At 39.4% G+C, this 15734-nt stretch overlaps 1 protein-coding gene across 2 annotated transcripts in view; it reads right to left on the bottom strand.

Moving 5' to 3' along the window:
- The window catches only part of MYH9 (myosin heavy chain 9), a 63933-nt gene extending 49216 nt beyond the window's left edge, over positions 1-14717 (bottom strand). Inside the window, exons 1-8 of one of the 2 annotated variants that reach the window (XM_075182712.1) lie at positions 14596-14717; positions 8349-8698; positions 6796-6952; positions 4282-4309; positions 3239-3332; positions 2989-3081; positions 963-1026; positions 65-163 (exon numbers count right to left, since the gene is read on the bottom strand). In XM_075182712.1, the coding sequence (XP_075038813.1) occupies positions 65-163; positions 963-1026; positions 2989-3081; positions 3239-3332; positions 4282-4309; positions 6796-6952; positions 8349-8678 (865 nt within the window). In that variant the 5' untranslated portion in view covers positions 8679-8698; positions 14596-14717. Of the gene's footprint in view, positions 1-64; positions 164-962; positions 1027-2988; positions 3082-3238; positions 3333-4281; positions 4310-6795; positions 6953-8348; positions 8699-14022; positions 14117-14595 lie in introns of those variants that run through there. The other variant, XM_075182713.1, reaches the window with a different exon arrangement.
- Between the last annotated feature and the right edge of the window lie 1017 nt (positions 14718-15734).

The raw sequence follows: 15734 nt of genomic DNA, 5'->3' as shown, positions 1-15734 counted from the left end.
TAGCCATGTATTGTTCATGGTGTCATGATGTTCAGAATCATACAAAATAAGTTTCAATACTCACTTTTTAGGTGTTCACCAGCACCGGATAACAAGTAGTAAAATATGTGAAATGTTCGTTCATCTTTGGCCTGACGAATGGCGCGTGATTTCTCCAACAGATCTGGGATGGAGTCAAGGTAAATCTAAATCTAGTGGTATTAAAAGCACACAACCTTAAAGAGTGTGTGCAGTTAAATAGGGTTAAGTAGACTTGTACATGAATGTTAATGCCTCCATAACGTCCATTAGGGGAACACTGCCACACGAATCGGACATAGAATGGGGAAGTGTTATCTTCAATATTTTTTGATTTAGAGTGCCCTGGCTCCAATTCCACCTACTATACTCCATTGTTGCAGTATCCCTCAATGGCAGGAAAGTAAAATACACGTTTGAGTTGTAATCACTAATTAATTTGCCATGTTTTGACCGAAGTTGTACATCATTCAACACTGCACTTTCACTGTTGGATGCTTTTAGGGTTTATCGAAACATCTTAACACATGGATAAAACTGAACTGAAAGTTGTGTTAGCAGAGACCACTATATAATCTGCTTAGTAGATCTCTAGAGGACACCATTAAAAGGTTTGTATATCAAATATTTAGCATATTGCCTCAATATATTTCCCACAGTCTGCTCTTTGATTTGTTCAATGCCAATATGGAGGACTTTTGTTAGTGCACTGTCACTAATGCCTAGAAAAGTATGTAAAATATTGTACTCACAATTTTAATGTTGCCCACCATTTCTCATGCATTGGTATATAAAATGCCTGAAAACCACAGAGTCTATAAACACACAGTTTTTACCACTTAAATCACTACATATGTGAATGAAAGAAACTGGTGAGCCAGGATAGAATGTTTTTGGTACAAAAGCAGATGTGATTTGTGGTGGGAAAATATAAAAAAGGATACAGGTTTCAATGTTTGCTCCCACAATGTAGCCGTTCACATCAAAGTTAATCCGGATAAATTTTCCCTGCAGAACGAGAAAGTTGTATTCAGTTAGGCTCCATAAGACAAACAGTCCTAGTTTCAAAATGGAGCTTAATGGTTGTGTGCCAGGTGTCTCCCAATGGAATCCATAAATGATTTTCTACTTTGTTTACACACAAAATTGTTCAGCCAATGTTAGATGCTTTGCAAACGCAAGAGGTGCCAACTGATCTGGTAGAATGAAACTAAGGAAGACACATGCAATTGATTGTTTCGGCGCAGACTGTCTTTAATTAATGTATATATCGCAGCGGGTAATCCTAGCTTCTCCTTAATATTTAATCGTTAAACTAATCACTCCATAGTTTCACGTCGGTCTCAATTTTCCAAATCATCCAAGGAGAGGTGCACCCATATATACAGATCAATTAAATAGAAGGCATTCGAGAAAGAAAGTGTGTAGAACATGGCACTCAGAGGTCTAAATTAAGTAAAACAAGCTTACAAGCTTTATTGTTAAATATTAAAGTTGTGTTTGGTTTTTTTTAACCAAGAACTCCCTTTGGAATTACAAGATCAACATGATATTAGCGAAATAGTTAAAACAAATGTGTTCTGGATGTGTGACACTGCTGCAAGCTCCTGTTAGGTTGTATTAAATTGGAAATAACCTCTGGGAGAAGGCTGTCTTCAATATGACATGCCCCACCGATTATCCAAATAGTGTCCAGCAAGACCATCTAATCTGTGCGCAGCCGATATCAAATTAAGCAATATCAGACAGAATGTTAATACAGCACTTATTCACATGCACCTAACTTGTCTAGATATTTTGCTACCTGACAGTTTAGTAAAAAATTAATGCGACATCGAAGTAGGAGCGAATTGCGTGAGTTGTCTCGCCAATGCACGTTTCGCCAATAGCTTTTTCTCAAGGCAAGCCGATATGGCCTTTCTATTGGTCCTTATAGTGGTAGCTCGTCCCCTTTTCCACGTCACGCCTAGCAACGTTTGGGGCAACCATCAACCCTCATATAATTGACATAACTGCCGACCAGTGGTAAGGATTAACCCGCCCACCTGTAGATATAATTGGATGGCAGGGAAGATGCAATGAAGGTCTATAAAGCCTACTTTTCTGAATACAAGACATCCACAATGGAGTACTGTGGCATGGGAACAGCACTCCCTCCTTAGTGCCAGGCAACAAGCCCTGGAAGCCATCACAAAGACAGATTTCCACCCAACCGAAAGGGTCTTGAGACCGAAGTCTTGCGAGACCCAATGGCTGCCTCCATCATCAACATTTACTTATAGTGCCAGCAAATTAAACAGCACTATAGAGGAAGCCGTAGGGCGCCCTGGGAACCGCTATCTAAAACTGCACTGTGAAAGGCTTATACTCACTGTGTTGCACAGCGAGACTGACTTCTACTGTGCAGCAGTTGCAGAGGTACACTTGGCACAGCCTTCAGCTACTGTGGCTGGCTCCTCCTGAGGTGGTGGCAGCGAGCAACCATCTGCTCTGCAGATCCGACAGCTGTAAACACTGCTCCGTTAAGCACACAAGGCAGAAGCCTCCAAGTAAATAAAACTACTAACAAAGTGCTGCCCAGCAGCCTAAAACCAACGCACATCTTTCCACGCTGGGGTACTAAAATAAGCTAGTCCTAACAGGAGTGTGGTACAGAACTAGGGTCAAATGTTAAGTTCTTAAAGTGGCTGCACATCTGGAGCCCCTACACTATACCCCATTATTCCAGTGTCCCCCAGTGGATGCAGGTAGAAGTTATTTGAAACAAACCCCCCCCCCCCCCCCCACACTCCTGAAGTCCCTGTAGAGGGGTATAAAAACAGAATTGAGAAGACTGGTTTTCAGACAATTTTCTTCTACCAAACCCCACCCAAGATTGCCATGGACATAAAAAATTAAATTTGCCAGATTAGACAAATCGGTCCTTAAAGCTCATAAAAAACTGCAGTGTCTCACAAACAAGCTACTTACAAATCTTGATGAATTATCGTTTTTGACAGTCTTGGCATTCCCAAATGCTTCCAGGATTGGATTAGCTTGCAACAACTGCCTCTCCAGTTCACCCTAAAAATAAGATATTTATACACAATGGCATTTTTGAACACTTATACGATAGGAGATTAAATAAAATTGGGAGAAGCACAAATGCAATTGGCTATTTGGAGGGGAGGTGAGAGTAAAATCGCTTGAAGGGGATGGGGAGCATCAGCATAACACTTACTTGATCCTTCTTTGATTTGTGTGAAGATGTAACATAAGCTAGATATTGGATTACTTTCTTTGTATTTTCTGTTTTACCAGCGCCAGATTCTCCTCTTTGGGGGGTCCATAAAAAAAAAAAAAGATTAAAATAATCAAAGTAAATTAAGAGAACCCAAGGCCGTCACATCATTTTGAGGTATGCAGTACAGGTTAATCGTTTTACGCTAAAAGTAGAAGAGAAAACGCAGTTTCATGCACTGAAGTGACTTCTAATTAGTTTACTACTGTGTCTACTTACATTGATACATTACCAATGTAAGCAAACATTGCAAGATTTCCTATCAAGACCACGAAGCCTAGAACACAGGCTGCCTGATAAGAGCTACTAGGGCTATATGTAGTCGTTCCAGAAGCTTCTTGTGAGATTTTTATCCTACTCACAGAATGCTTCCCATCTGTAACCATATCACAGGACACTGCAGTCAACTTTTATGAGCCCGACCACAACTTGTACTCTGCTACATAGCAAGTATAAAAAGATAGTTGCATAAAGGCATGTGGGCATTTATATACATACAGAATGTTAAAATAACTTTAGGCTTAGTGGACCTAAACTCTTCTGTACTTTCACAGCACTCAATGTAGATACCACTAGCATCCAGAACTGCCCCGTTCAGCCCCAAACTCAAATACTTTGACGATAAACCCAGTCTCCCACCATGTATAACAGTGAGGGTGTTGGGCATATTAGGATTTTTTATACCAGAGCGAACAAATGAAGCTTCTTGCAAGCTAAGAGATGGACAAAAAAAAAAAAAAAAAAGTTTAGTGGAAAGTTTTATGAATTGTAAGGATGTTAATGAAATTTTCTGGATAGCTGTAGCAACATGTACACACAGCAGACAATGTCTCAATGCAGACATTTAACAGGCAAACTTCTCTCAGAGCCTGAGATATCTATGTTTCACTTTATACAGCCATTTACAGCATAATCTTAATAAAGCCAATCACCACAGATATAGGAGTTACAAGTAGCAAAAGCAAGATATATGTTATACATACGTGCACAGAATGGACTGGTCTTCTCTATCTGTTGATAGAAATAAAATAAATTAGAAATGGAGGTCAATAAGCCATAATTATGCTTTCACAAAATATAGCCTTTAGTAACCACACATGATACTTAGGATAAAAAACTTATAGAAGTTGAACACATGTAGCCTATTTCATCAAGAAGTCAGTCTATTTGAGTGATGACAAGTGCTAAATTCTATACATTTTACAAGTATGTTGCTGCAACCTTGGCTGTACAAAAGGTCCAGAGACTTAAAGAACTCACCCAAAATATATTGCAATGCATAATACAAATGTGAAATAAGGAATTACTTAGCAGAGATCCACTTTATCTCAAGACATTAACTCACACAATTCAAAACAGGCATGTTCCTACTTCTAGTGCATGTGATACTAACGAGCAATGGCCACATGCACTCTACTTTACAATTCTGCTGCGTCTTCAAGAGACTTTCAGTACTGTATATACTAGCACATGCCCATTTGAAACTGTTGAGTAGTTGCCTACAGGAGCACAGCATCATTTCATTAGCCAGGGAAAATGTGCATCCAAATTCAATAGAAGATACTCAAAAATTGGAGCAGGCAGTAACTTCTGCACACATGGGTCAGAAAAGATGTCCCTCCCTTATGATTACTCTAGCTATTAAGGAGATTGTGTCCAGTAGGTGCTTGTTTTTGGACATGTGGTAATGCTTGGTTCAAATTGATCTCTATAGCAAATGGCATTTAAGTACACACTGACAATTTCCTGAATGCTACATGTACCACAAATACTGCTTGTGTAGCCCATTCTGCATTTGGAAGTTATAAACAGGTTGTTCACTATATAAAGTTTGATATCCAATTTCACAGAAACTCAAATTGACTGCAGCTTAACACAAGCACCTGTGTATCTGTCCTTAAGCTTAGAGGTAGCCCTAGCCAAACAAGTAGATCACTTACAGAAATCCACAATGCACTAGTGATGGGTAGTTCACGAATGATTAGTTGAAATGAACTAATCTTCAAAGTGAACTAAATCATTTAGTTCACAGCTCTGGCAAAGATTAGTTCACCAGGAACTAAACACAAGTGGGAAGAGTTAGAGATAAAGCAGAGCAGCTCCAGCAGCCTCAGTCACTGTCTCATTCACACTGGCTCTTTTGTTTCTATTCAACTCTCTCATTTAATACTCATGAGTCAGTACCCTTTTAACTGCCAAAGGTGGCACTGCTGTGCTCAGACATTGTGTGAGACTGTGGAGCTGATCACTGACTGAGTCATTCTCCTCACTCAGGAGTTCAATAGTTCATTTCACTCTTCGAGTCTTTCAACTCTTTTGAATCTTTCAATCATTTAGATCATGAGTCACAGGATACATTCCCTTCCCTGTCAGCTCAAGACACACTGCACTGCTGAGTGCTGCATGTTATATACTGTAGTTCTGTTTACTCCACTATATATACACAGGGGAGATGTATTAAACCTTCAAGAGAGATAAAGTGGAAGTGTTGCCCATAGCAACTAATCAGTTTCTGTCATTTTATAGACTCTGCTAGATAAATGACAGAAGCTGATTAGTCATAATTGCCAACATTATGTTGGTTACGTCTGGGAGTTCCTGGAGCGGGGTATTGGCGTAGGGGGCAGGTCTTCATGAATGGCGCCATTTTGGCCCCACCCCCAGTGACATGATGCCTATTTGGGGTCTTTTTACAGCTGTAAAAATTCCCCCCTAAGGTTTGATACATCTCCCCTATATCCTGATTGCACTGATCTCAATTTTAAAAGCAAAAAAGTGACACTTTATAATACTCTGAATTTGGGTCTCATTTGCATATTATGGAAATAAAAAATAATGAAAATGTAATTAACTTTGCATAGCTCAACATGTCACTACTAGGTTTTGTATAAGTGATTGCCCTTAAAATATTAAAAATTATCTGACATATTAAACTTATCTGATCATTTTAACGGGACTATAACTCATCTAACAAGATGTAGTATACATGCCTACAACTGAGCTAACTGAGCTAACTGAGCTAACTGAGCTAACTGAGCTAACTGAGCTAACTGAGCTAACTGAGCTAACTGAGCTAACTGAGCTAACTGAGCTAACTGAGCTAACTGAGCTAACTGAGCTAACTGAGCTAACTGAGCTAACTGAGCTAACTGAGCTAACTGAGCTAACTGAGCTAACTGAGCTAACCTTTTAGTCAGAATCTAAACCCTAATCATTTGCAGAAATGCCGCCCCCCCCCCCCCCTGGACATATGTCCAGGTTGCTATGCCAAGAATTTTTAAACACATGTATTTTTTTAATGATATACCTGCACACAATTAACATGGCATGTGCCCAAAGTGATCAGGTCTGCACTATTAAGCCTTTTTTTTTTTTTATTAGCACTGGTGTTATGCGACCACCAAATCATGAACTTCCCCATTTATGACAATGAGAAGGGAGGGTATGTTAACCCCCCACCCCCATTTGCTCATATGAGACAACGCTCCAAGACATACCTTGCATCATACTCCGATAAGCAGTGTCTGTGATGGCATAAATGTGAGGAGGCATTTCATGTCTCTTCTTGCCTTTGTACATGTCCACAATTTCTTCAGAGTAAATTGGCAGGTTTTTGTATGGGTTTATTACCACACAAAATAATCCAGAATAAGTCTAAAAATAAGATTAAGAAGCACTTTTTTAGAAGTGGTGAAAAAAAAACAAGAACCCCAGAACAGAACCTCAGCACAACCTTAACAAAAAAAAAAAAAAAAAACGTTACAAGATTACAAGTACAATAAGTAATACTAAAGCCACAGCTACATAACTGGACACAGCTGATTAAATGAAATGATTGATTCAACAAGAATGGATGAACTGTGAAAGTTTAATTATATTGACCCGTCAAAAAAAAAAAAAAAAAAAAAATTGCATGGATGTGTCCTCAATAACCCATGTCAGAAAATACCACCAGGATGTCATTTCTAAAGTCTCAAGAAGCTTTTCAGAAAAGTCTACTTAGAGGGTCTTATACCAATTTTCTTAGGTTAGCTGTGCCAATACAAAATGATACAAGTACATCATCCCCAATATAGGTGAATAGAAATGATAGGCTATGAAGCTGATCCACAGGTGGTACTAATCATTTCAAACGTGATCTATAAAACATTAGGACTGAATTTGGGAAACCCTGCAGCCTATAAGATAAACATATGCCCACACAAACTACCAAAATAAAATATGAGGTTTGGTGCCTTTAAAATACAAATCCAATCTGGTTATCAAGCTGAGCTAATTGAGAACATTTTAGAACTAATCTGAGACAGTTTAAGTGTAAACCCAGATTTGTGTGGAGAGTCCTACAGCTCTGTTTAACATGACCCATAAGCACAGGTAGCTGCACTGGTGCTGGATGAGCTGCAAGTCAACCTCTTAGTGGAGAAATTTGTCAAATGCGAGTACCATCTGTAATAAGGAGAGGACAGAAAAGAACAAAAGACTCACTGAATATCTGCAGCCTCCTTAAAACTAGATATACAGTCTAAAAAAAAGGATCACAGCTCTGAAGGACAGTTGCAAGGACGGAGACTGAAAAATGAACTGTAGTGATGTGTTGAGTGAAAACAATCACATGGCTGAGACTATTAATATAGCACTAGCTTCCTGGGCTTCAGTCTCAATCACGTAAAATCAAAATGACTGCATCCACAGTATGAAGGTACAAAGCACTCAAATTGTGGTTAGAATGAGTCTATGCAAGGACAATGTAGATTAGTCTATTACTGTAAGCTTATTAGATACTCCTGAATATATTACTTCCTATAATTTAGAGCAAGTTTGTTTTTAAACAAGCATGCACACTGACAGTTCAACATACAAAATGCAAATCCCAAGAGTGGTATGTTTTTACAGCATGCAGAAATATCAACTTGGAAATGCAACACATTTCTAGTACAACTGAAGAGCCCTTGCATGCTGGGTACATTGAATACAATCTGGTGTGGGGTATGGTAACTTATCTGTATACTGAATGTTTTAAACGATATATACCAAATAAAAATATACTTACATAAATTAAGCCAGAGTAGTATCGTTCTTTCAGGTTGTGCAGGACAGAGGCTTCATTTAAACATGTCAACTCAGCCATGTCTTCAACTTTGGAGAATTTAGGAGGGTTCATCTTCTGAATGTCATCCTTATTGACCTTTACTCTTTTGCCATTCTCTGCAAGTTCAACAATCGCCTCATCACCTACTTCTTCCTTCAGACTGGCTGCTTCAAAACCACTCTTTTCTGAAGGCACCCATATTTGCTTTTTTGCAGCCCAATCCGCCTGAGCTAAAGGGTTGTTGAGGTTTCGATCCACATAGAGGTATTTATCTGCATCCTTTTGCGCCATGATTTTTCAGGATAGTAGACCTGCAGAGTGTATTGGCACAATCATTTTTTAAAATATTTATATAGTTAGAGAGCTTTTGCTCAATATCAATAGCATGACCGGCATAAGCATAAAACCCATTTTTTTTTCTCTCCAAAACTGCATAAAACAAAGCTGAAAGGAAGTCATGCTAATCTCAGACTTTAGCAAATATTTCATCACTTGGCAAACAGTCACACATGAACATTGTTACAGCATTTCCGGCATTTGCTTCTAAGTGAAACATCGCTGGAATTGCCTTATTTGGTGATGATAAAAACAGGTCATGCAGAATGAATGTTACACATGCCTTTCAAATTAGAAATCCTTAAATCATACTGTAATTCATATTGTTTTGTTAATGAGCATTTTGCCATTTTTGTATTGTGAAAATGCAGATAAAATCCCCCAAGCAAAATTGCTGTGAGACAATAAAAAAAAATAAAAAATAAAAAAAAAAATGCTGCCTTTAACTGAGAATTCTTCATTTTTATGTACAAGTTTACACATATTAGCGGATGCATGATAATCCACCGTTACTTCACGGCACTTCTGCTAATAGGGTGGTCCTAACTAATCAATGAGATTCCCTATATACTGGGTCATACATTTATGCGTTTTAAATTGAGAGCTACCTTACATAGAGGTACCCCAAAATGGTAAGCACTCCCCATCAACTACTGATACCATACATGCCTCTCAATTAAATTATTATGCACTGCAAAGGTTGTGTGTAGAATATAAGAAATCAAAACCACAAAATAAAAACCAGAACAAACTAGGGTGCTTATAAAAATGTTCTATTTAGTCTACAGAGAAACTCAAAATTCCTGCTATTTTGCACATACTGCATGGCTCAAAAAAAAAGGGTCGGACAAACTGATTGCAGATATAGAATATCAAGCAATATATATATATTCTACCACCCTTTTCTTTTAGTGGTTTAAATGCCTGGAACAAACTCCCCAACTTGTAACTATAAGTTTGCCTCCTTTGCATAAATTTATCAAAGAGGAACAATAAGATATAAGTGGCAACTTTTAATTACCAATTATGGATACCAAATTGCAACTCTGCAAAGAAAACTAGTGTACTTCCCTTTATCAGCAGCTGTAGAATCACCTTCCCATTTACTCAAGGTAGAGTCCATCACTGACTCATCTGAAACAGTCACTAGGAGCCAGATTCAGCGCTGTTCTCCCCAGCACCTATTTCCCAGGTGATCCTATTAGAACAGGCACTATGTGAGCACTACAACCAGCCTGTGTTAGACCACCAGTCTGACCAGTCCTGGCAGGTGTGGGCAATAACCTCCAACATTTTTCATTATTATTTCAAAGAATCACAACAGCCCCCAACTCAGCTGGTAAGATTTTCTGGGGTGAACATTGGTAATTTGCAGGCAAGGAGGTCACTTTTGATCTGGCAATCAAGTTGCCTGCAAATATCTTAAGCTGGGTACACACTAAATATTTTTCAACCAATGATTGAGCAAAGCAGAAGATAAAGAGCCATGATCTTGGAAGCATACACACTAATGCAATATCAAACATTGTATCATTTAATTTTATAAACAGACTAAAAATCAGTATGAAGGATGGAACAATGACAAATTCTGACCAGCAGTGTAGGCAGATCTCTATTGAGTGTGCAGAAGTATGAGATTTTCAGCAGATCGTTATGACAGATAATGAACACAGATCTGTAGGTAAATTGTGTAGGTGTGTACACAAATCTGCCTGCTCATCGGGACTTTCAGTCATTGTTACAGATATTACATCGGAAGAAATTTTCTTTAATGTGTAGCCAGCTTTAGACTGTATTAAATACCTAGACCAGAGATCTTGGGATAGCAAGCCTCCATATAATGCAAGGTGAGAGGCAGGAAATATGAAGCTTTTGTCTTTGACACGGACTCCTGAGAAACAGAAACGTCTGCACCTATAGACCAAAGAAGCTGAATTCATGTCACTCAGATGGGGTTAAGCCTCGCTTGTAAACAAAAACACACCACACAATTCCTGGAAAAAGCAGAGTAGGAGGGTGATTATCCTGGCAGAGGAAGAGTTCAACTTCATAGTCCAGTAACGCTCTGTCCCCTGTGGAGGCTGGAACTTAAATGGTCTGTGGTGGTACTGTCTATAAGATTCCGGGGCCTCTAGTATTTTTTATTAACAAATAGAAATAGTCACAGTGTTGGCAAGAAAATTATTAAATATCATACCAATTTGATTATATTTTGTTCATGTATCCTGCTGGTCTTAGAAGTGTTTTTTTTTGTTCTAAAATAACCATTGCCGATTATACACCAGTTGCTGCATTCTTTGAATTCCTTTGTACCATGTTAAATGAAGCAAGAGTTATCCAGATAAAACTACTTTTTTTTTTTTTTAGAACAAACTGTATTTTACCTGCCAACATATGCTATAGACAATATTCTGGACAACAGGACAGTGAATAGCTACAATCACAAGCTGGAGATCCAAACTTTCCTGCAAGTTAATTACTTAAATTCTAGAGAAAGTAACAGTTGACCCAATAAGGAGTGATCACACAATAATTGGTGTGAGCAATTGTGGAGTTCCTGCAAATATTGTGGAGAGGGGATATGAGAAAAAAAAAAGGGGGGCAACCATTCCAGGTGTTTCTGTATCTCTATCCTAGCACATGCATAGAGTGAAAAATTAATATATACATACATATACACACACACCTGAAATCAAGAGCTATACAACACTGTATACTAGCAAAACATAATAGCTATATTCCCACATTCTCTCAAATTACCACCTTCCTTCCCTTTGCCTCCAAACTCTACAACCATCTCATTTCTCCCCCCCCCCCCCTACCACAAGAACTCTTATCCCCTCCCATGCAAATTTATCACCTCAATTACTGTAACCTCGCTGGCCTACCAGACTCCCACCTTGTCCTTTAGTCTATCCTCAATGCTGCTGCCCGATTTATCTCTCCTGCCACTCTACATTGAATTCAGTAGGCCACAGACCCAATTTAAACTCCTCACCTTCAATTTCTCAATTAATCCCCCCCACACACTTCTTGCAGCCCCCTGTGCCAATGACCGCCATCTTACTAGTTCACAGATGACCTTTTCCCAGTTGCACTTCTTGGCCTTTGCCTGGTCTGTTCCCCAGCTGTAGAATGATCAGCTAGCCTCTACTCTCATAAGCTTCAAGCCTGCCCTTAAGAATTATCTTTATTCAAGCTCATAAATCAATACCACCTTGTGTGTGTGTGTCCTGCCTTTAGGATGTAAGCTAACAAGCAGGGCCCTCTTTCCTTGAACGCTCCTTCTATGATTCCATAATTGGCCTGCTTCAGTAGCCCCTTTGAGCTAATCAGGCTTATTTCATGCTAGTCATTACCATCACTCTCACTCACTGTCCCATAAATAATTTGATCTGCATTACCATGATATCTGTATATTTGTTTATTCAGTATGCCTGATTTTTGTATTTTGATTTTCATGTAATGTGTTATGGACCATCACATGCTATATACAGCACTGCAGACATTTCATGGTGCCTTATAAATAAAAGATTATTATATACACATTTACTCAGTCATTTGTACATACATTCCCCTTTCTCTGAATTGTAGGACCAGGAGAAGAAACATTCTTTGTAAGTGCTTTGATAACAATTCAAGATATAAAATTGTAGAAATGCATACTATGCATTAAAGTATGCATAATGAATGGTTGAAGGAAGCCTGGAAGGGTGCTCACAGTGTGGCCAGCTCCCTTCCAAGTTTCCTTTCAGCTGGATATTTGAAGCAGGCTGTTCCTAAGTGTAAGACAGCCCAGGGGGAGTCAGGGTGTGCAAGGGAGGAGGTGCACTCTGCTCTGTGGTTCTTCTGTGATGCTGTGATGCTGTGAAGGGGTGTTGCAAGTGGGAGGACCAATCAAACTGCAATCAAGCAATTGCAACTTCCAATTGGTTCTCCTGCTCACATCCCAATCCACCTCCATTTTTAACTGCAAAAAAGATTTTCTGGGGAGTCCCCAGATGATCAGCTGTATGGAGCAAAACCTGGGGCTCCGCCTATGAGAATTACCAGGTTAGAAAAGATGTGGTAGCAAATAATTAAATATGTAAACTTAACATTAGCTTCCTCAAGTTTGCCAAAAGCTACTTTAATAAAAAATTAGTTCTAAAAGGGTAAACAATGACTTACTAAAATCTAGCAAGAAAAGATGGAATCACTGCAGCACTATAGCCAGCATTCACACCATTTTAAGGTGTGGCTCTTTATACTTGACAATTCGATTATGTTACTTTAAGCACAAGTAAAATAAACATTAAATCTAAACCTCACATACACTAATGATAGGGGTATGCAATTGTACTCGGACTGGGTGTGGCAACATAGAAGAAAGTTAAGCGCAGATGAGACTTACAACAAAAGTTAAAGTACAGGAAAAGCTACAACCCAATTTACCATAACTTTACAGAAGAAAAGTTACTTTTGCACAGTCTAAACACCACCATACGGTACAGTTTAAAAAGTATTAGAGAAACTTGCACTACAAGTACACATGTGTATATAATAAATGCATTACCCCGAAGAGACACCGGGTAAACTTGTAACGCGTTACATGTTTCTTACACTCTTCAAACAATCTGCAGGAACAACATAACCTAAAGTCAATGCAAAACAGTTTAATCTATCCTGCACTCCTGATCAGACAGCTTTTCGTTAGCTGGCACATTAGGGAGAAACAAGTCCACTGAAGTTGAATAGGGCGGAAAACCAGCCCCGCAGCGTAAGTCTGCACATTAGAATATTTTGAGCCCCCCCGTTTGTATCAGATTGTTTACATTAAAAACAAAATAAACGAGCCTGCAAATCTTGCAATAAACCGCTCTGTTGAAACATAAGAGGACAGGAAGCGAAGCGCCCCCCCCCCCCCCATCCCACGCCCTTCATATTGCACCGTAAAGTGCCGAAGAATAGGAGTCAGTCCGCTCCAATAGGGCCCCGAATGGACGATCTGCAACTTAGCTTTGTTCTGCTTATGTCAGGCACGATATATAACCATAACATACTCTTTATGCGTGCGAGATCTTACAGCGGACAGATGTTCAGAGCAAAAGCAGACATGCAACAAAAGGAAGTGGCTTCGCATTGAACATGCGTCACAGAATGAAGTCTATAGTTTTTATGGTGATCAGACGACCTTAAGCTAAAACACAAGGGCGGATATAATGGTCAGGTAGAACTGGGTGGCATCTATTCCTCATATACCGTGCAACTATAGGTAGAAGGGAAGATGGTAAAATATACTCCGGTACTATTTACCTACCTTATCAGCCGAGGCTCAATACGGATTTTAAACAAACGCTCAGTAAGGTAGTGTTAAATAGCATGATCATTATACAGATACACAGCTCGTCTCATCTGAGGTGCTTTTATTTCAGTTTTGGGAAGAAAAAAAAAAAAAAAAAAATCTTAAAAATACGAACAAATACCTGCCCGCTTTGGGGGAATTACGTACTGAATAAAACGTTTAACTTGCTTATAAGATATTCTGTAAATGGTCATACACCTAAGCAGCGCGTCGGCTGTCATACAAGACGACACGCCGACAATCCCCTCTAGGAGTGGTCACTTCCACTCATTCTTATTGCCAGCAGAATACAGCGCTTCTGCAAGAGCGTGCTTGCGCAAGACATACTACATGACATAACCCACATAACACCAATTAGGCTTCGTTATTCCTGGAAAGAGGCTCGTTTAACAAACACATATCTATAGAACTGAAAGTATAACATAGGTGGTGTAATCAACGGCACATAACATCCAACAGAAAGAGTGCAAAAGACAGCTCTAAAGCATGAGACTGCAAAGGTGTAAGCGGAAGACGGGTTAACAATACCTGAAGACTAGGCGTCCAGCCACAGATGCACCGAAACTGGACTTGAGAAAAGTTCGTATGAAGCAATCCGAATACGTTACCAGTACTGCGGCCACCTACAAAGTTACCGGAAACTAACTGACACTCACCGGTGTGGAGGGTTTGATCCAGGGAGGCTACTACTTAACCAAGCCTACAGTACGGGGCGTGACTTTATGGAGAGGCGGGAAATGGAGCAGCCCGTCACCCAAACTATCCAGTCAGTGCTCTGAGACGATCGTGAGTGACTGGAAAGTTTGCGCGCCCATGTAACTTGGCCAATCATATTGCAATGACTGTCACACTAGTGTCTACTGTAAGGTTAGACTCGGACAAAGGTGTAACAATGTTTAAAAAGAAATCTAGAGGAAAATAGTACTTTTGTGTGTTACGTATCTGAGGGAGACACAGCACTTGACAATTGTTTGGGGTTTTTCATGTGAATTTGCATGAAATGTTCAGGTGTCATAGTGTTTTCTGCTGTATTATGCATTTTGTAATAGTAGCTGTAAACAGCTTGTGTGACCCTCCATCAATGCAACTTGCTCCTCCATGACTGTACTATTATTATTTTTCTCGAACGGTTGCTGCTGCACATGGAATACATTTTTCATTTATTCCTGGCAAGTCTTGAGTGCCATCTAATACTTTATGTATCAAACAGAGGGGCATATTTACCAACAACCGCATCAAATGAAAAATAGTTTTCAACCCTTAAATAGTTTTCAACCCATATCGCGATGATAAGGATTGAACTATTTCTCATATTTATGAAAACACTTCAGAAAGGACAGCATTCACAATAAACTGCTGTCACTGTGAAGTTAAAACCTTACCTTTTCACTGGCTCCTTGTTCCCAAAGCTGTATTGCAATCCACAGCAGTCTTGTGCACATGCTCCTTCTGAAAACTTTGGACATGCACACAAAAATCCCTGCGCTTCATTGTTGTAGAGAGTGTTGTGTGACAGTGCACATGCGCTGTAGCGCTCTGCTCTTCGGAGCAGAGCTGAACAGTGCTGACAATTAGAAACGGTAATGTACATTACCGTGTATGTAAAAGCATTTTCATTCATTGTTAAATTGCGGTACATAGCAGTCCCCATAGACATCTATTTGGAC

Source organism: Mixophyes fleayi, chromosome 8 (assembly GCF_038048845.1).
Source record: "Mixophyes fleayi isolate aMixFle1 chromosome 8, aMixFle1.hap1, whole genome shotgun sequence".
Classification (NCBI taxonomy): Eukaryota; Metazoa; Chordata; class Amphibia; order Anura; family Limnodynastidae; genus Mixophyes; species Mixophyes fleayi.
This window is presented reverse-complemented; position numbering and strand designations above follow the sequence as displayed.